General features: G+C 35.4%; 1 protein-coding gene across 1 annotated transcript in view; it reads left to right on the top strand.

The window, feature by feature from the left end:
• WDR70 (WD repeat domain 70) overlaps nucleotides 1-21,548 on the top strand; it is a 136,990-nt gene that overhangs the window by 84,605 nt on the left and 30,837 nt on the right. The window contains exon 11 of the mRNA XM_054003062.1: nucleotides 15,760-15,859. Coding sequence (XP_053859037.1) covers nucleotides 15,760-15,859 — 100 coding nt within the window. The remainder of the gene's footprint in view (nucleotides 1-15,759; nucleotides 15,860-21,548) is intronic.

Raw genomic sequence — 21,548 nt, 5'->3', positions numbered from 1 at the left:
TCCTTTGCCACTGTAGTCATAGTTTCTAACTGCTGGTATAGGTTCTTTTTGTTCTCTGCTTCAAACCACAGACACATCACCTGTGTTCTACACTACTCCACAGTGTAGAACTTGGTCTGGAATGGTGTGATTAAATAGTTTTTGATTTTTAATTTAGAGGAAGACAAGATCTCTATGTCATATTTTATCCATCCTGCTGAAGTCAAAGTTGCTGTTTGTTGTAAGTTATCTTCATCAGTTAGTTGTTTTTTTCCAAGACACTTTCAAACCATCTCAGTTTTTTTGGGTTTTTTTTTTTTTTTTTTTTTTACTTATGTTGCTATGCCTAGGGAGTTATTTTGGTGTGTGATCAATTCACTTCTGACTAGTAATGAACACCATGAATGTTTCATTCAGTTTTTTACTTCCACTCTTTTTTGGTATGAATCCAAATCTCCCAGCTGTATGAAGTGAGAGTGCAGTGAGAGTAAAAACGCTTTTGGAACTTTCGGAGGAAGATCTTTTTCTTCCTTCAAACTGACATTGGTAACTTGCCTTTTTCCAAACTTCATCAGTAGGATCATAATCCATTATAGTCACCTGCCTCAGAGGATTTTTTGTTTTGTCATAAATCTGTGTTATTTTCTCACGTATGTTATTTTGTCAGTGCATGTTTTTTCTTTAAGGTTCACGTACATGTGCATTTACAGTGCACATTAGCAGAGCAATCTGTCAGCCTATTTGAAATATTATGAACACTGTCAACTTGGCTTAAAATAACAGCTTCAAAGGATGTAAAAATAACTTCCTTCAAACTTTGAATGAATAGTGGAAACAATAGTGTGAAATAGTCAAGTTATATCACAACATATTAGAACACTCTCAATTTAAATGTTCTGAGATGTGGAGAAAAGTGTCTGGCAAATATGAAGAATTGAAGAGCATTAGTGGTCAAAATAAGACAGGGCCTCATAAATTATTGGTTCACAGGGCAGTGCAGTAAAACCACTAGGTTTACCTGCAGTTCATGGAAGTTCAAATTCTTCATCTTGCCTGCACTTGCCCATTCAGAGCTTTTTGCAAGCCTGTAGTAGTACATATTTCTGAACAAACTGATCCACAGAGTCAGTCTTTAGTGTCAAGAATGCAGAGTGTCTTGCCATCAGTAAACCTTTATGTGTCTGGTATTCCTGTCTGGGAATGTATCTCATTCATAGAGATGGGGAAAGAATGAAGTAATTTTTGAAGCATATTGTGAGTTAAAATTGAAATCTCTTCATTGAACAGAAAATCTCCCCTCATTTTCCACAATAAGTAGGATTGGATTGAGATGTTTTTCACTAGTTGCAAATAGGTTTTTTTGGGGTAAAATAGCTAGACTTCTTAGTTAGCCTTTCTTAATCTTTCAAACCACCTGATGAGGCTGCCAGTGACGTGAATTTTTTCCTGCAGCTTTTCCTGGGTGTGTTCAGCACACGACTGCATAAACAACTTCTCTGTGTATGACAGGCTGAACCATGTTTCACACATCACCTATTTTGTGGTATATCATTGCAGCTGTGATACAAAGATATTAATAAGGATGTTGGGGAGACAGAGTTTGTAAGAGAAGTGGTCATGCCTTTGAGAAAACAGCTTATACACTCAAAATCTTGTTTGTTTTTTTTTCATAGCTATGTTAAATTTGGTTATAAACTTTGAGTAGCTTTTATAAGCTTTTACCTATCTACTGTCTGCACTATAAGTAGTAAAGAATTAGTTTGGACAAATACCTCTGTAATAAGTTTGCCTTTTACATCTGTAATAGGTTTATTTTTTAATATAGTGCAAATCTGAACATGAAAGATACAATGTTTTGTGATTTTCAGCATAATTCTCATAAAGCAAATTTCCATTAAAATACTTTTATAGTGAATGATTAACCTATATTTTTTTACTTTCTTGTTTCATAAAAGACTTAGCTGTAGGTTTAACTCCATTCTTCAGCTCAAAAGTGAGCATTTGATACAGTATAGCTGAATTACTGCTTTGCTAGCAATTTCTTTTCTCCTGGTTTTAAAACCTTACTCTGATTTTAAATTACTAGAATAATTTTTGTATTTTGATGAGTTTAAATTACTTAGCTGAAGCTCAAAGTGGTCTTGCAGAACTTAAAATTCTCAATAATATTGAAATTCAACACTATCATAATGTACTGCCCACATAAATATTCCCGAATGTGGTGTGATCAAGTGGTAGTCCCAATGACTTGTTTTCAACACGCCCTTAAGCCACCCTATCCTCAAAATATAAGGGGAAGAAAAGTGTAATGTCATAGTAATTTCACAGCCCTGAAATTAAACAGATCTAAACTCTGGACATTTTAATTACAAATAGTCATGTTAAAAGTATTTTCTAAATAATTGCATGATTTATAGATGTAAGATAAACACCTTTCTATATTTAGTGATGTTTTGCTTTGAAAGGGTTTCTGTAAGCTTTAGTTTTGTGGTGTGCTGTTGGAAGCTTTAAGGTAGAGTTTTTAGAGATGAAAGGTTTCTCAAGTACTGAAGCCATTTTGAAAAAATACTGTACAACTAAGGACACAGATTTAGATAATGAAAAATTATTATGTGAAAAACTTCTTGGGTTTTGTTTTTGGTGTTTTTTTTGTTTTGTTTTTGTGGTTTTTTTTTTTGTTTGGTTTTTTGTTTGTTTGTTTGTTGGTTTTTTGTTTGTTTTTTGTTTTGTTTTGTTTTTTGGGGTTTTTTTGGGTTTTTTTTTTTGGGGGGGTTTTTTTGGAATGGGAATCTAAGTCCAGATCTTATTGGGAAATATTTTTTGCAAACTTTAGTTTACTGTTCATGATGGATTTTACAGCTGATGCTGCCAAGACAGAGTAATAAAAAATAGTAGTAAGATCCATAAATACTTTCCTATTAATTGGGAGGCACTTTGAGGGGATTTATACCCATGTGTTAGGAAGATGAGGTTGTTGAATCTTTGCACATTTACAGGATTCATTTTGCATATGCTGACATGCAAAAGACATGGCTTTCAGTAATTCCTGAAATGTCTTATGTCTGTCCACTAGAAAGCTTTACTATACATATGCCTTTTTAGATACAGTTTCTACCAGTTCATTGTGTGTCTTTGGCATCTTGTCCATCACAGCATTAGAGAGTTTTGCTTTTTTCACACCAGCTAGGTTTTATTCATCTTTTTTCAGCATGGAATATTCACTTGTCTATTTGGATGATTTTTTTAATGTATAGAATTTAATGTTTATATTGATATCTCCACAGCATTAAAAATATTCCAGTGAAATGTCAATATATAATAGAAACAATGTTTACAGTGTTTAATAGAAACAGTTTACAATGACTGTTCTTAAATTTGCTGAATATCACTACTACACCTAAACAGCAGGGAAATCTTTCAATTTCCCCCAAGTATGTAACATGCTTCATGCTTTGAAGAGGGCAGTCTGGCTACATCTGGAAATTTCTTGTGTAAATACAAGATGAAGGATATCCAAATATACTATATTCCTCTTTCAAACTTAAGGTAAGTTTTCCGTATCCATAATATTCCACCCTTTCATTCTATATGTATATGTGCCAGACCTCTGTTCCAGAAACTGGAAATCACACACAAGCTTGCCAGCAGCAAATATTAACAGATTCATATATTATTCCTTTTTGTATACGTCTAGGTTAGCCAGTACATCACTATCTGTACCCTGAAGCCAGCCACAGTAAAGAATCTGACAATCATACGCTGAGATAAAATGTGCCCTGCTGTATTTCTAAGTGCATTTCTCTCTTATGTAATAAACAGTTTATAGTTAAGAACTATCTAAATGTTTGCACTATCTAATATAGTGATGAAAGTCTAAATCTTGAAGTCTGTCACACCCCAATGAAAATAGGTTAAAGGATTTCACTTTGGATTCATGTATGGTTAAGGAAAAAGGTTTATCCCACAAGTATTATATATCTCTCTTTGGTTTATTATTTGGAAAACTAAAAGTAGAACTTACAGAAATAATTTCAAAATTGCAATTTGAGAAAAGTAGGTATTACAGCAACATGATTTGCCTTATTAATATTGTAGTGCTATTAATATAACATGAATAATGTTACAGAAATAGAAATAATAAAAATAATGTTAAAAATATAAGAGCCTTCTTGAGCTAGCTTTGTTACTTTAGAGAAAATTTTCCTTTTTTTTGCAGAGGCAAAAACTGGAAAGTACGAATACTACATTCTGATCTAAAACGAAGTTAGCTCCAGAGTCGTCTGGCTTATCAGAGAAATGGCTTTTAGATGCTGTAGTGTATGCATTGCTCAAGCAAGCTGAACACTTCAGTGGTTTAGAGTCTGATAGGGTTTGTAAATTATGAAAAGACTGTTGTGCTTGATGTGTATATTAGGCAGCTAGTTCTGCCTCCAAATGTATCTCACTGTGCTTCATAGTAGGTCACTATTTCGTGAAGCTTGTGAGGAGATGAACAGCAGGATTATGCTGTGAATTTCCTAAAAGCAATGTAAAGTGCATTTTTGTACAGCTCTTGGTCATTAGGTTTATTTTATTAGAGAAGACAAAGCCCCCCCACATTTTAAAATACTTAACAAAAGGAAAGCTGTTACAGCTTGAACAAGTGAATTAAAACCAAAAAAGGTAGGAAATAGGTTCTGAGCCATGGAACATACAGGATTGAGGGAGATAAGTTATATTGAGTGATAGCTTTTGTATGTAACATGAAGTTACATACATTTAACTCAGGAAGTTTGAAAAAGAGCAACCTTTTCTCTACAGAAAGAACAATTGATTCATGGTTATATCCATTAAAAGGTGCAGTTCTGTGAGGATACAGTTTAAATAATTGGTGATAATACACTAGAGACTATACTCAATTCCTAAAGAATGTAAGTCTTGTTAACTTGAACTGAAAGTATTTGAATGGCATTTGTAGAGAATTCATAATAAGATTATAAGTCAAACAATTTGTTTTTGTGTTCATGATTATCAATGAGAAGATAAACTGCACAGCTAAAACATATCTTGGCAGCAGGTACAGAACTAAACCAATCATATGTATTTGTAACAATACCATATTTTTCGTAAGACAGCTTCAGTGAACAAGTTTCTTGCAACTCTGGGTATATATCTCGTAATTAAAACCTGATTGAATATATGTGAGGCTTCCTTCATAAGTAAGCAAAACTTCTCCCAGTGCAAAATATTTTAAAATAAAGGTATTTTTTTCATGATCTTCCTATTCCTAAAGTTTGTTTTCAACAGATGTTAGTGATAAACAATTAGCAGAGAGGGTGGTGAAATAGGTGGAGCATTGTCCAGCTGTGTTTTATTTAATGTATGACTGCAGTGATACTATACAGACTGAAATCAGATACATCCATGAAACAGCTGCTTCCCTTAAACCAAGTTCTAAATTTTTCATGAGATAGTGAACTAGACTTGCATTTGGATATGACTACCTATGTGTTTCTCACATTATGTGTAAATACATACACAATGTGTCTAAGTATGTCCAGAGGCTTATAATGAGATTGTAGTTCAATATACTTTCTGAATGTGTTTAGTAGTTTTAAGCAGTAATTTAAACAACGTATTCTTAGATATTTCAATATACATAATTTTCATTTCGATTAAGCAGTATGTAGAATTTTTTAAAAATTCCTTTACGGTTACTATTTAACTTTGCACTGTGTATATGTATCAGTTTGAGATTTGGCTTGTGACTGTTTTGTGGGGTCAAAGGAGTCACCCATAATCAGACTAAATTTTATTTTATATTTGGTGCATTTTTTCTGCATCCTGGCTCACTAGCCTGTTCTTTGTCCTCACCATTGTGCAGTTCTGTGGTCTCACCTGGAAAGTCCAAGATCTGTAAACAAACTTCATCCTGTTGAGGCCATTGGAGTGCACTGTGCTGGCCTTTATAGATGCTGTTTCACCAGGGCTCACAAGAGCAGAAGGAGGATGGGTAGTGCATCCCTACCCTTGTGACAGGAGGACTGGCATAATTTCAAGACTGCCTTGAAGGGCGAGAGTGATTTTTCAGAAACAGGGATGGACAGCTGTTGCAGTCATCAGTAAGCATTGCATTGCAAGCCATTGGCTTGTTACTTGTCACAAATGTGAAAATGGCTGCTTGGTTTCAATATTTGATGTGTTGAAGTTACGGATAGGTGTTGGCAGAGGTGTAGGAATGTTTTCTGTATTCCAGACAGGTCAGTGTGGCTTCTTGGCTGTTGCATCGAGGTGGGAGGGCAGAGTAGGGCTGCAATAATATGTGGTGCTGTCTGTCTGCATGTGTAAAACAAACTTCAGTTTTGGCTTCCTTCCTAACCAAAGGTGGCTGTGTCAGAAAATCAGTCCTTCAGTGTCAAGTTGGTAAGAGCTTTACAACAGCAAACAAAAACAAGGCAATGTGCAAACTGTATTACTATGTGTCTCCCACACCCCTCCCCTTTTTTTTTTTAATAATATTTTACCCAATTCTTTATTGTATGTCCTCATGTGTTGCAGAAAAAGAAGTGGTGGTTTTCCTTGGTTTGATTTTGGTTTTCTCTACTTATTTTCTGAGAAAAACACAGATGTGCTTGCAGATTAAATGAAAGATCTGTAGTTGCTGTAATTGAAAGATTGTATTTAATTCATTGGTGAAATACAGCTGTTAAAAAAGACAAAATTAGGCAAGAGTGGACCCCTAAAAGTAAAGAACTATTATAAAGGAAACAAAAAGGGAAAACACATTAAAGTAATGATACTGGCAGTGGGTAATTGGTTGGATTTATTACAGAATGTTTTACAATGTGTGACAAAGGAGATGACACATTGGGATGCCTATAACAACATTTTTCTTATGATGAATGGTTAAAGGAGGTAAGATCTTCCTGGGAAATTGAGAAGATACGGTATCCTTTTAAGAAAATCAGGAACAGCTTTCATCGTGTTGAATTTGTATTGATAACTAAACATTCATTGAGTGATGTCAAGGTGCACTAAGATGTTCAGCAGAGAGACAATAATGTACCTTTTTTTGGAAGGCAGTTTAATGGCATGAAAATACTGGGAGTCATGGTTGTGAATACGGTGTGTAAAAATACACTGTAGAGTGAAAAGTTCAGTGACCAAGGGGATTGAGTAGCAGTGAATAGCCAGAGAAACGGAAAGGTAATCATGTACCAGAAGGAATAGTGAAGAAGGGAGCCAACATGTAGATGGTGTGCAGGAGATACTGGACTTCATAAAACAGTGAAGAAAGAGAACAGAAAATAGACACTTTTCCTCCAGTGTTGATGACAGTAAGGGTGGGGTAGCATTCCATGTTGGATTTGTCAGGAATAATCTTGAGACTCAGGAGGGAATTTAAGTAGCATTCTCACATGGAATATAGTGGCATTACCAAGGAGTGAGGGTGGAGGAGAAGGCAGTATTGGATGAAAAGGTGAGAGAGAGAGGAACATGGCGCTATTTGGGGAAAACTGGAGAGATTTGGAGATACATGAATTGCTGCTTGTGAATTTTTTATCTCATTATGCTGTGAGGATGTCATTGCTGGTGGAGAAGAAATACTAAGTTGCTGGGCATAAGTGTGAAATATTGTGCTGAAGTAAAACTAGGAGGCTAGAATGAGAGAATGAAAGGAATCTTTCTGTTGGATGGAAAATAATTCTGGGGATGCTAGTGGTCAAAGAGAATTGCACGGAAAGAGGTGTTAAATAGTGGAAATAGAAAAATAAGAGGAAAGAGGGGTTTGAAGCAAATAGCAAACGTTAATGGTAGCAGAGAAGGCTACTTGGGGAATGGAAAATTCTGTAATAATTCCCAATCCTCAGAGACAAATTTTCATGGAAATACTGCAGCCTATTTGAAGGACTCTTGGATATAAATTTGGAGATTTTTATATTTCCATACCTTTTACAATTATCTCATTTATATTACATGAGACAAAAAGGATTGATTCAAAGATGTTAATTGCAAACAAAAAAAAAATCTTTCCTCTCATACTTAAAATAGTAATTTGTTTTAATGTCTGTTAAAAAAGAAAGCTAATTTTAAAAGTGACCCATGTTTGAAATTTAATAAGAAATTGCACTGTAGAATAGCAAGCAGCTTTTTCTCTTAAAGGTATTACAAACTTCTTCACTCTATCCAGTGCTTAGGTACTTGATTGCTGCTCTGCAAGTCAGTTTGGAACACTCTGTTCTGTTAGTGTAAACCACTATAAACAGTTTTTGAATTTTTTCCCTGCTTTGCTGGTTTTTTTGCTTGCATGTATGGGGGTTTTATTTGCTTGCTTATTTAGCTAGTCAGATATATATACCTATCGTGAAAAAAAAGCAACATCAAAGAAGAAACTATGGAATTGAGATAAGAATATTGCATGAAAAGAAAACGAAGTTTACTTGAGAATGCTCAGTTTATCACTGACATGCATGAGGAAAAATATCACTTACCCCTTTAACTGAGGCATAGTTCCATCTTCATTGTTCCATCTGAATGAATAAAACCAAATACATAGTTAAAAAAAATATTTATTTTCAAATAACATGCAGAGAGATAATATGGCATGATGGTTACAGTGCACTTTTATCAGAAAAAAAATGAAAGAACGTAGAAGAAAGAATAGCTTGGTATGTTACAAGAAGTTTAGTGAAAATGCTTTCATTTCTTAGATAAATACACCCATCCTCTTAGAATATACGTGTGCTGGCTACTATTTCTGTTAAGCAAATAGATTTATTATACAGCCATCTCTGATAACTCACTGCAAATTACACCATTTTGGCTCAAGGATTACTGAACCAGAAATGTAAATTTTTGTGTATTTTCACTCGTATTTCACGCTATTTACACTGTGCCTCTGTTAGACATAGAAGTGGTTTAAGCTTTGGGGACACTGAAAGAATATAAAAAATTTTATTGAATATTTGGGAATAAGCCGAGAATAAGTCTGTTATAGTTGCTTTTTGAAGACAACTTAGTAGCTTCTTTATAACTTTTTTCTGTTTATATTTTTGTTTATTGCCATTAGGCCCAAAGCTACTTTTAAATGGTATGAAACATCCAGGGTTGGCATAGATGAGTTTGAAGAAATCTGTGGACTTTCAGTGGAGTTATAGTGTATCTTAGCTGAATCTTTAATGAGATTTTTGCAGAATAACATTGATCACATTTGATTTCTGGAAGGCAAAGAAACCTTCAACAGCTGGGCAAGTCTAAGAATGATCAATTTAACTTCTAGAGAGCCAAAAGGAGGAGTGGGTGCTTTTTTTGTTACAAAAGCCATATTTATGATAGTACAAAGGAGGAAAAATGTAAATTTGCTAGGATAACATGAGATGGGTTAGATGAGTTATGAAAAGATACAGAAGAAAGTTCCTTTTACATCCTTGAGTGTTTTTGTCATGCACTGTAAAAAATCTCCAAAGGAAGCCAACTGAATAGTTTCCAAAAGCTATTTTTATTAGTAATATGTATCATTTTTGTGGCCAAGATAGGTTATTTTCTCCAATGCAAAGTTTGACCATGCAGCCAAACATTCAGCTGGGGTTTCACTTTCAAACCGTTAGGCAAATATTTAGCAATGCTGTTAAGAAGCTATCTTGCTAAAATGGTTTCCTGAAATATTTCTTGATGAATAAGCATAAACAAGATGAAGTTGTTTCTGTGGTCAGCAGTATTCTTAGAAATTGAATGTTGTTCCTGGTGAATGAAGCATGGGCAGATAGGAAGGACTTTCTCATCACTCTACAAGGGATCAGAGACATCTCTAGGACAGGCTGACCTGCTTGCGTCCTTGTTTTGCCTAAACCCTTAATGTATAGTCAAATGTATCAGGTGGCTTTCCTCATTGCCTTCTGCATAAATGTTTTAAATTTTTTTAAATGGAAATCAAGTTTTTTATCAATTGCAATTAACAAAACACTAAATAATTTTTCACCCTGCCTGGCTACACCATTGTATGACTTTTCTTGTTAGATTGCTCTTTTCCATAACTTCCAAACATTTTCTGACTAAGTATTTCACACTTGTGTTTTTATTTTCATTCACAATTGCTTAATATAATGCATGATGCATTGAAGATTTCATAAATTTTAAAAATAAATATGGAACTTTTTTTTTTTTAATTCTCCCAGTTACATAGGTTCTTCATTGCAATGTAGTTGCTCAAGAAAAACTACAGATTATTAAAAAAAAAAAGAGAGACGAGTCTTTTATGAGTACAGTAATTGCAAATAACTAGGTAAGCTTCCCAGTGAAATACATGTGAGAGATTATTGAAGGTTGTTGAACCACTGCTGAGTGTGAGAGAGAAATCCTGAAGACTTGTCACCCAGATAAAAGGCCTTAGTTGCAACAGATGAGAATACAGAGGTTGCACAGGACAGTTAAATACAACTGTAACTCAGATGTCCTGATAGTGTCAAGTAAGGTTAGGCTACTGTATTAATAATTGATTAGTTAGGGTTGAGAGAAAAGAAGGAGTGTTTCAGGTCTGCTAATTATACATGTAAATGTCACTGGGTTAGAAAGTCACAGAGAAGAGGAAATCATGTAATAGCGTAATCATGTAAACACTAAAACCTCAGATTTCACAAGTTAATCTTGTTTTGAATCAGTGTACTCATTACTGAAACAGCATCCATTTCTCCACCGTGGGAAGTGGTATTGGAAGAGCAGTCACATAAGTTGAAAGCCCTGGGATCATGTTTACAGAGACTTAAGGAAAGCATCTGATACAGCCTGCAACTGCCTGCTCAGGGAAAATACTGAGAAATTCCTGAGTTCAGTTGACAAATTCCTGAATTCAGTTGCCATTTTTCAATTGATACACTAAACCCAGAAAGTACATTTAGATTTCTTTTGTGGATTATGATTGAGAGCAAAGGAGATAACGTTTCCTTCAGTAGAGGTGTCTGAAGGGGGGATGGGGAGGTAGACATTTGGAGAGTCTAACTCCTCCTTGGGAACCTGTCTGCTTTGTCAGCTGTGATCACAGCTCTGAGTCTGTTTCTGATGGGATCACTTTGAAAAAAGACCCAAGACAGCTTTGGTCAATTGTGACTAAAAAGGAGATTTCTGGTTTATTTGTTTTCGTCTTGCAGCTTTGTAACTGATGCTTTTACCACCATGAGGCTGGCCTTTAATAATACGTCATCTTGGAAGGCTTTTACATTTGTTAAAAATTACAATTTTTGCAGTTGAATATTGCCAGCTATTTTATTTTGCTGTAAGTATCTTAGGTGAAAAGACTCATTTAAAAGTCAAGTAGCTGTACGTGGCCTGGGACTTGCTTGTCAGGCATCTCTGCTGAGCTGTCCTGCCCTTCTGCCTCTGGTTTGAAACCAGCATAAATCTTGATTGTAGTTGTATGGTTGACTGTGTTCACACTAATAAATAAGTAATATTTTGCTAGACATCTGTGAAACAGAGAAAGATTGATATAGCCATCTTTGTAGGTTTCACTTTACCCAGGGCCTGCCTTAATTTACTACCTTTGCTTAAAAAAAACCTACAAGATGTTAGGAATAAGAAGGAAGAAGAATGTCTTGGCTGGGACATTCAATATTTTGTTAAAAGAAAAGTGGGGGGAGGGGGCAGAATGTGAGAAGTATTATAATCTTGGGAAACTGTCTGCTTACTGTGAAATATTGTATCCCACAAACTGTGGGAAGTTCAAAAATTCCATCAGACATATTGTTATTTTTCTCATGGATGTAGCTTGGATTTTTGAGGTGAACAAACTGAGTAGGTCTGTCTTTTTCCTAGAACAAGTTTTATGGAGTGTTTTGGAGCAGGAGAGCAGTTGTGGGATGCAGAGCTGTAGCCATGTGGCTCTGTTGTAGGTCATTCTTTTGTGGTAAACCATTCATGTGGCCACTGTCGTCTTCACTTCCTGTATGGGTCCTCTTAAGTCCATACTGATTTTTGTACAAGGGATACTCATTGCTGATGCTCCTCCAGTCACGTACCTTTGCCCCCACTCCCACCCCTTTTCAATCCGTTCTCTGATTTCCTTTTATCTTCTGGCTCTTGTTTGCTCTGAGGACTGTGGCAATATTGCAAACCCTGACATTTTTCTGTTATTTTTTGGTTTTTTTCGATACATGCAACTGCATCCTTTCTCACATGTGCTTCATGTTTTATGCCTGTCATCTCATTTTGCACACAAGTACAGTCAGCTGTAATTGCTTAACAAAAATATACATGCTAATACAAAGCTAGGAGGAAAGTGTTTACATTGGTGGAGTTATTTGTTAGAAAGCCTTTAAATAAGTTGCAGAAGGTAGTGGTTTACTGCAGAATTTGCTGAAGTAACAAAACCTTTAAAAAATGTTAAGGACTGATGAACTTGTCAAATTTTATATGGCACATGACTATTACTTCATAATAGCAGTCACCTCTGCAGCAAAAGGAGAAGGATAAGAAGGAGATATGTAGATACACTTTGCCCTAATTATCTTTACATCTTTATCTTGTGTTTCAATGCTCTTCCTTTCCCTTCTTGAATCAAATTTTTGAATTGTATACATTGGTTCTGTTGTTTCATGTCTTTCCAGCTAGAAGCATTCTGATAACAATTTTTTTGCTGGTGATTTGTTAGCAAGATTAGACATCTGTTAAAAATACTAAGAGGTCAGAGGCCAGAAACATTCTTTTCTTTGAAAACTGCAATGAATGTTTGCCAGTATGTGTAAAAACTTCTTTTCAACCTTCAATCATTTTAGAATAGTTGATTTAGTACTACAACTCAGGGTTATATTCCTTTGCAGAATAATATATGGAGGGCAAGCTTGCAGAGCTCAGAGTTAGGAAAACAATCTTTTTACTGGTAAACTGAGCAAATTTATTTTAAAAGACATAGAATTGCTGATGCAATCTTACAGTCATACCTGGTTTTACATTAAATCCTGAAGTATCGAAGCTGGATAGAATTGGAAAAAACTTTTTCTTTTGGTTTCATTTTTGTCATTAAGGGGCAAATGATGTCAGCCTTGGCATGACATCTATACATACTGTTTTCCTTTCTCTATAGGACAGTTGAAAAAAGGGCAAAAATTGGTCAGAGTATATGTACTTCATTGAGAAGGCTCTATAGTGCATGATGTAAAATGAAAAAGTTACTTCAGCTGGAAAAGACCCTTAAAAGCATCGAGTCCCACTATTTACAACCTTATATACAACCTTAATTCTGCCAAGCCCACCTCTAAACCATGTCCCCAGGTGCCATATTGGCACATCTTTTAAATACATCCAGGCATGGTGACTCAACCACTTCTCTGGCACTCCTGTTCCAATGCTTGAACACTCTTTCAGGGAAGAAATTTTTCCTGATATACAATCTAAACCTCTCCTGGCACAACTTTGGCCAATTTAAGATGAGTTGTTTAATTCCTGAAAGATACAGTTTAGGTATTATTGATGGATTCACAAATAAATGCTAAATAAAATCAGTATGTTTGACCATAGGAAAATAACACAAATTCTGGACTGGTATGTGATTTGCTATCTATCCATAGATGTTTAGGGTTTTTACTTGTAAAATATAAAAGAAAAGGCATTCGTTGGACCCCAGATCTCTTTCTGTGTTTTAATTTGGATCCAACACAAAACAAAAGGAAAGAATTTCAGATTGAGGAAAAAGCCCCACACCCTCACATTAAGTTGGGCAGCAGAGTGAAAAAAATGGTATTTTAATATATGTATGTCAGTGTGACATTGCCTGGAGGGATGGAGTGTTGTGGAGCCCAAATGAAGTTTTTTCAATTTGTTTGAATTAGCTTAATATCGTAATGTAATCTTTCTGTCATTTTTAAAACTGTGAATATTAACCATTTATTATGTTTTTGAAAGTGTCCATGGTATTTCTTAGACAAAAAATACATAGTTTTAATTGCTTGTTAATGTTTAACAAATACTACGAAAAATTTATTTCCTGATAGCCAATTCACATTTTATTCTTTACACGTTTCCACATACTTGGAAAATTTTATGCAATTGGATGCACAAAATATGTTTTTTAGTATTAATAAACACTCCCACCAAAGACAAACAGTTGTAAACCACAGTCTGTTTATAGACTTCAGGGTATGCGTAATTGGGTGGAGATGACAGTAATTTCAAATCAGTTACTATGGCTAAGTGTAGGCCATTGCATTCTGTGTTCAAATACTGTAGGAAGCATGTTGTTGGTATTTGAAGTCCCCCTTTGTTTGTTGAAGAGTCATTTGTGGAGGGAATGCCTCACGTGACTCTTCTCAATGACTGACCAAATCTGCACATCAAAATAAGCTTGCAGTAATTATTAACATCATCACACAAAGATTCTCTAGCTTTTGAACCAAATTTAGAAAAACTGTTCTTAGGAATAAACAACATTAATTACTTCACTAGTTTGTGTCTCTTACTTAAAAAATAACCCATTAAAAGACCCTCATTAAGGTGCATAGTCAAAAATTAGAAGATAAATTTACTGATGATTCCTGTGCAAGTCTAAATCAGTCTGTGTGATTGCATTTCGTGATCACATTCTCTATCGTATTCTGTAGAAATGCGTCTGTTTTAATGCACAGTATGGATAAAAATTGCTGAGCAGCTGCTCATTGTTCAGGGTGGTATTCTAGGTCTGATTGTGCTGCATGTTGTTCAACCCCTCATCTGAAAAGATATGCTTATATGCGTAAACTTTGTTTTGCTCATCACTACCATAAATAAAGGACTTCAAGGTCACTAATCTGCCATTTTCTCCTCTGTGTTTTAATCCTCATTTTCCAGAGGGGCAGATTAGATACAGTTGCACTGGAAACCTTTAAGTCTCAAATGCCTTATTTTACAACTATGTGAATTAGTTTTCTTACCTAAGTATTTAAAAAGGAATCACCTGTCTCAAATCTGTTTTTATCTGTTTCTGCCTTTTCCCTTTTCCCCTTCCTGTGTTTCCTTCCAAGACTTCTGGTCTTGGAATCTTAGCTGAGACTCTTGTTTTTGGTTGGGAAGTGGAGAAGTTTGATTTGACAAGACCATTTAAATTTAATTTGAGGTTCCTTCCCTGTTAATAGAATTTTTAGGTATTTTACTAAATAATGACTTAAGAAATTATCTTCATACAAGAACAAAATGTGAACTTGAAGGTAATTTCAACCTTCCTTTAGGATTATCAGAAAAATAGAAATAATTAAAATAAAACATGCATCATTCCCATACTTGAATTTTACTGTACCTAAATAGAACACAAGCCTCTCTGAACTTTATTGTATTATGTAAACCATGAATTCTGTCAGGGATTAAATTTGGCAAAAGTAAATTTTTCCAGTCCTTTTAAGTCCTTTCCAAAGTATGTACATTGTATTTTGGTAGTTTGAGAAACTAAAAGCCTACTTAGGGGAGTGTTGAAAACTGTCTTGGAATGTATTTTTATCTTAACCAGGCATAACTACCTTTGTTCAGTGCTAGTGGGAGTTTTCCAAGAGCACTGGTGCTATGTAAATCTGTACTGTATAATTAAATCTGTGAAGAATTCAAATTTTGCCTTCAAGCTCTTGTTATGAAAGCATCTTCTAAAACAAATATAACATTTTTTAAAGTCTGTTGGAAATACTTAGCTACTGTACCTCCTAAAAATGCAGGGATTTCTGTTTAGAATAAGTAATAGCAGCAGAGCACAGAAAACGCTATGAAGTTATGTTTGTCCCATTTGTTTAATTTGTTATTTGATTCATAATTGTAATTTATTTTGTAATGCTCTGTTTGTTTGGCGAACAGGTACATACAAAGTTCCACTGCAGGCAAGCCCATGCTTCAGGCACTGACACTTCATGTTTGACATTTTCCTATGATGGTACTGTCCTTGCCAGCCGAGGAGGTAGGTGATTGAAAGAACCCTGACATGTTGAATGTAAGATGTTTTTAATAAAATGAAATGGTTCATTAAACAAACCATATAGATCATGTTAATAATTAAAGGTAATTGTATGTGGTGGAGATAAGGTAGTGAAATCAGATACTAGTGATTCAAATATGAAGTATTTCACAGTTTACTACTTTTATTTGATACACCATGCAATACTACGTTCCTGAAAGAGAATTTTACAGCAGTTAAGAAATATTTTAAGATAACTTTGCTGATTATATTACACAGTTTCTGATCTGTATTCTTGTCTAGCAGTAATAATACAAAGAAAGAAAATCATTAGATTAATTAAAAATAAAAAAAGTCCAGTTTTGTTGCTTAGTTCTTCCGTGGAAGATAAATGCCTCTCAATAACACTATCTCTTCTCTGGAGGTATTAATTCCTCATGCAACTTTCTTAGGCAATATAATTTTTTGTCCTAATCAGAATTTTTATCTAATCTGTATTAAAAACATCAAAAGTTGATGACTGGAATTGACCTTCCAAAAATATACTTAAATGGCAAAAGAATTTGGAATGTCCATAGGACTGGGAAAACAGGCTTGTGTTGTAAGCTTCAGATAAAACTTATTTTAATTAGTCTTAGACAATAGAACAAGATTTGAGAAGGCAAAGATGTATTTGAGGACTCATTAACTTCATTATTGGGATAGGATGGTGTCTTTTGAAGACAACTTTTCATGCAGAGATTTGTCTGCCCAGTATTTTGCAGGCAGGTGCAAGCGTACAAGCCAAGCTGTCTGGATGGAAAACAGCTGTAACCAGAAGCTCTGTGTATGCATTAGCATTGCCCCAAGGCCAAATAAACAGGCCTAGGGAGAGGCAGTATACATTAATGTTGGCTAACACTGTGCCTAACATATGTTTAGAACATCTGGTCAGTTTGGTACATAGAATGAGATTACATACACAAAATACCAGAATATAGGTATTCATAGATTAAAAAAACTCTGAAGCAGTGGATGTGTTTCCTAGCCAAGTAGCTTGCATTTTCTTTGTGTCCTCCCTGTGCCCCTGTCCCTGAAGGGGGTAGAGTGTCTGACTGGTTCATGTCGGTATAGTGAAATGCAGCTGATACTGGGTGCGGCTTCACTGATTCTTTGTAAGTCTTGCCACATTTCAGAGATTCCAGATGTTGTTTCCCAGAACACATATTTTAGAGTAAGGACTTTGTAGTCTTATCCTTGAAGGCCCTAGACATTTGAACACTAATGGCACTTGTGTTATTTCGTAACTGCTGTTCAGGGTACTGAGTTGAGCTGCTGTTCAGAGTTCTGCTGCCACTCACAAATGGGTTATATAGTGGTGAGGTAAAAGCTCTCAAGCTTTTTTGTCTTTACTGAACCAGACTTATATTGTGAGTGGATCTTCTCCTGCTTGGAAAATATGTGAACTGTGTGTCTTTCCATTTGGCACTAAGTAAAATGCTGTGTCTGTCTGCCAGTGGTGATTGCCACAAAAAAATTCACGTAAACATACTTTAGGAAATATAGGGATAAACCTTGGTGTGCTCTTAAATATAGCAGCAAGGCTATTATTTAGTGAGGGGTATTCACTGGTGCTGTCTTGAAACCTCCATTTATGCAAATTCTCTTCTGTTTCTCATTTATGAATGTAGACCACATAAATGACCTTTTCTTATTTTTATTGCATGTGGCACTTTTACTTGCCTGCTCTTCCTCACCTGTCTCCAGTTTTTGTTTTGTGTTAAACAGACTTTCATTTACTCAGGTTTTATCTTCCACACTCTGCTCTAAGCTGTATAAAACGTTGATTGATTGTTTGCAGAATGTAAGACTGCACGGAAATTTGGCCACTCATTGTGGATAAAAGTGCTACCTTTGTCTAGTGTATTAAGAGGAAAAAAAGAGCTCTGTGTGCACTATGCTAGAAAGTAAGGAGGATTCATATCTTATTTTGACTTGTTTGGTTAGTGCTTTAATATGAGTATTGCTTTGGATCTGTACCAACAAAAGCAGATGTGGATCCAGCATTCGTAGATTAACACACCTGCCAAGTGCTGAGGATCAAAGTGAGGATAGTTGTTTGGGGCATGGGAACTTTCATTGAAAGCCTGATGAACTTTCCTGCATCTGATGTAGATCTGTGTTGGATATGAGAAGATGAGGCATGGCTCAGCTGCAGGCACAAGGGAAAATGAAAACCTAAGGAGCTGCTTATGAAAGTTTCCAGTACTATTCTTGTTGGATATTAGATAGTACCTTGACAGAAACTTAAGAAAGTGATATTTCTGCATGCTTGAAACAATGAAAGGTAGTACTTGGGGAACATTTTCTTTGTTTAGCAGGGGAGAGATAAGAATTAGGATTGGACTTGAGGTCTTACTGTAAAAATTTTTAAAATATTTTTTGACTCCTAATATTTTTGTTGGTCTTTTTTTTTCCATTGTACTTGTATTTCTTTCTTAATTTTGAAATTGGTTTAAAACATAGAAACATGTAAGCTCAAGGGTTATGCAGCAGCATATATAGTGACTGTTTTGTGTAGTGTAATAACATACTGCTTTTCATAGTAAATCCAAATACTGGCATTTCAAAAATCAGATGGGTTTCTGTCAAGTAATACTTCTTAGAAGCTGAACACTGGTGTTCATTCTAACCATGCCAGAAATACATTTACTAGTTTTAATAGGCATAGTCAGGTAAGTGCAACACTTGGAGCTGAAATGGCATTATGAAAGTCTTCTAGTATCCTTCTAGCCATATATTGTATGTTCATTCCATATGTTTAGAGTGGATGATGCGCTTAAGTATTTGATCAGGCTGGTATGGATGCAGGTGATGCTGAGAAGTGTTCCAAATGTAGGTATAGATTCCTTGATTTGTGACTTCCCTCACGAGATCTTTGGCTTTGGTCCCAATCTTTGATGCCTCCAAAGATTTCTGTGTAGTTGTTGCAGCTCCTCCTGTGAGGAGGCAGAATGCAGAAGCCTGTACCTTGTTCTGTAAGCTGTCTCTCACATATGTAGTGTAAGCCTTCATAAAAAGGGTCAGAGTTGATAAACATATTCTTGTAAGCTTATGCTATGTGTTTCCAAAGCTGTAACTTTTTTAAAATTTCCATTTCCTATCTTTCTTTGCCTCACTGATCTCTGTGAACAATTTCTGTCATCAAGTTTTGCTTTCAGCAGAGGACTCCCTCTTTTTAAATAGAGTGCTGCTGACTGTAGGCTTTGTGAATTCCTGGCAGCACTTTTGCTTCTTTTGGGCCTACTCGCATTCATGTGCTTGTCTTCCTGGTCAGTATCTTCTGAAAAGAAAAGAAAAAAATCAGATCAAATTCTTATAGTGCTTCGGCCTTATTTTGACTAAAGAGCATTTGAAAAATGCCTATCTTTGCTCACCAAAGACTTTTTCTAGGACCTAATTGTTACCTCTTGATAAATCCAGTGCTCATTGCGCCATTGCACCATTGGCATAACAGTGTCTTGACCTGATTGTGTCAGTCTTGAGCCTATTTATTGGTATCCTTATTAAAATGGCAAAAACCAGAATTTGAAATGCTACTAAAAATGCTGTAAAAGCTTTAAATAATCCTGCCAGGCTTTGGAGAAGTCTGCTGTCAAGAAAAACTACTGAATGATCTGAGTAGACTATTTGGAATATTCATACTGAATTGCACAACTTCTGTTTATATGCTTTTGTTTAAGGATAACTGTTTTTGTTCATGTGTAAAGTAATTAAAAACAGATCGCTAGTGCTGCAGCTCTGTTAAAGCTGTCTCCTAAGCACTGATTGAAGGATCCTGCTGGGAAAAATCCTTGGTGCTGAGGAAAGGCAATACTCTGTGATCTTAGTGACAGTGATTTTAACTCAAAATGAAAATTAGATTTAGGAACCAATTTGCATTTGTACACTGATAGTTTTAATTAGGACACATGAATTGGAGCAAATTCTTAATGATGGTAAAGTTTCATAGCATTAGCAAGTCAAGTCATTCTACTAGCATTTTCCCCTCTCCAAATACTTAATCTTCTATTTTGTAAACTATTTCAGTTTAAGACAATGTTGACTTGAAATCAACCATAAATTTGAGTCCTACTAGGGTCTTCTAAATTTTTTTAACCAGTCTGTTATATTTTCTTGCTAGCAAAGGAGCTATAGCTACATGTCTGATTGCATTTCTCCTGCTAAAAACTGGCAGGACTACAGCTTGAAGATCATGTCACGGCTCATTCCACTAGGAACAGAACAGCCTTGGCTGCTAGCCGTAGATCTGTCCCTATCCAGGAGATTTGCAAAGTGGCCAAATGCTGTCCTTTGCATACATTTTTAAAGTGCTGGTGCTTTATAACATCTCGATGACAAGTGGTTTTTTTTTTTGGGGGGGGGCAAGGTGGGAGGGAAAAGGGAGGGTATTTTACAAGACTAAATGCTTTGAAGTCCTTGGGATGGAGTCTACTGGGAAACAATAAGAAAACACATATTCCCAAAACAGGGACTCAACATTTTTCTTTCTTGTCATTTCTTTAGCTTCCCAATGAACATAAATATACTCTACTTTAGACATAATTTATTTAAGTTGTCTACTTCTTAAAAATATTTTGTAGTAAGGAGTTATCCTAGTCTTTAATATAAACATACATGATGTACGAGGTCACACATTACTGCTTTCCCTGTAAAGGGCACTGCTGGCCTTGATTTCTTTTGTTACTTATTTAAAAACATTTTATTTCCAAGGCCTCCTTTGAGCTCTTGAGCTCAAAGGCTACAAATCCACAAAATACTTGTAGGTAACCAAATTACTTTCTTGCAAGATTTGTACTTTGGAAGGAAGCAGATCTTGCTTCCTAGGTCAGAAAGATTTTGTAACTTTTTGTCTGGATATTTTTAAAGAGAATTGTTGCTTAAGTGTCCTTCTTTTTACCCTTGAAAGTGCTGAGACACTGCTGTCAAATGCTTGGATGTGTCTAGGTGCTTGAGTGAGGTACTTCAAAGCTCAAATTCTGTAGCTCATCTCATGCTGGAAATGTGTGTTTCAGAAGGACTATTAGAGCAGAGATGTAGATGTCTCTGAGAATAACTAACTAATCTCCTTTTTTACCCCAGTTCTCATTTTGTTAATATGTCATAACTTTTCAAAAAGGGATAAACAGCCTGACTTTTACTGGCCTACAGTCACACCATGTTTATCAAACACGGATGAAAATTGCTACAAATCTCTTTTTGTAACCTTGATTTTTGCATTTATAGCTAAAGGTAGTGTGGTGAAAAGTTTTCGTTACAGCAAGTGTGGTTTCACTTGCTTCCCTTCGCTCCCTTCCCTGAGGATTTCTGACTGATTCCAGAGCCTCTTCTCCATACTGAGATAGCAGTTTGTTGCCTGCTAAAGAAGGGGGAAGACTTTTATGTGCTTTTCATGTTCTTCCTGATTGCTTTTTCAGGAAAGGTAAAAACCACACATATAAAACTTGTTTAGTTTTTGATCTAGACCATTCATGGCAACATTTTTAATTTCTTTAGATATCTTGAAAGTTAAATTTGCTCCTAGAAGCAAAACATCAATGCTCACAAACACAGAATAAATTAGTGATTGAGGAATCTGATTCCACTGTGAATAGTGGTTCTTGATAGGAGGGATTACCACAATAGAACAGAGCCATCGAGGAGAAGTTTTTGG

Source organism: Vidua macroura, chromosome Z (assembly GCF_024509145.1).
Source record: "Vidua macroura isolate BioBank_ID:100142 chromosome Z, ASM2450914v1, whole genome shotgun sequence".
In the NCBI taxonomy this organism is placed as follows: domain Eukaryota; kingdom Metazoa; phylum Chordata; class Aves; order Passeriformes; family Viduidae; genus Vidua; species Vidua macroura.
This window is presented reverse-complemented; position numbering and strand designations above follow the sequence as displayed.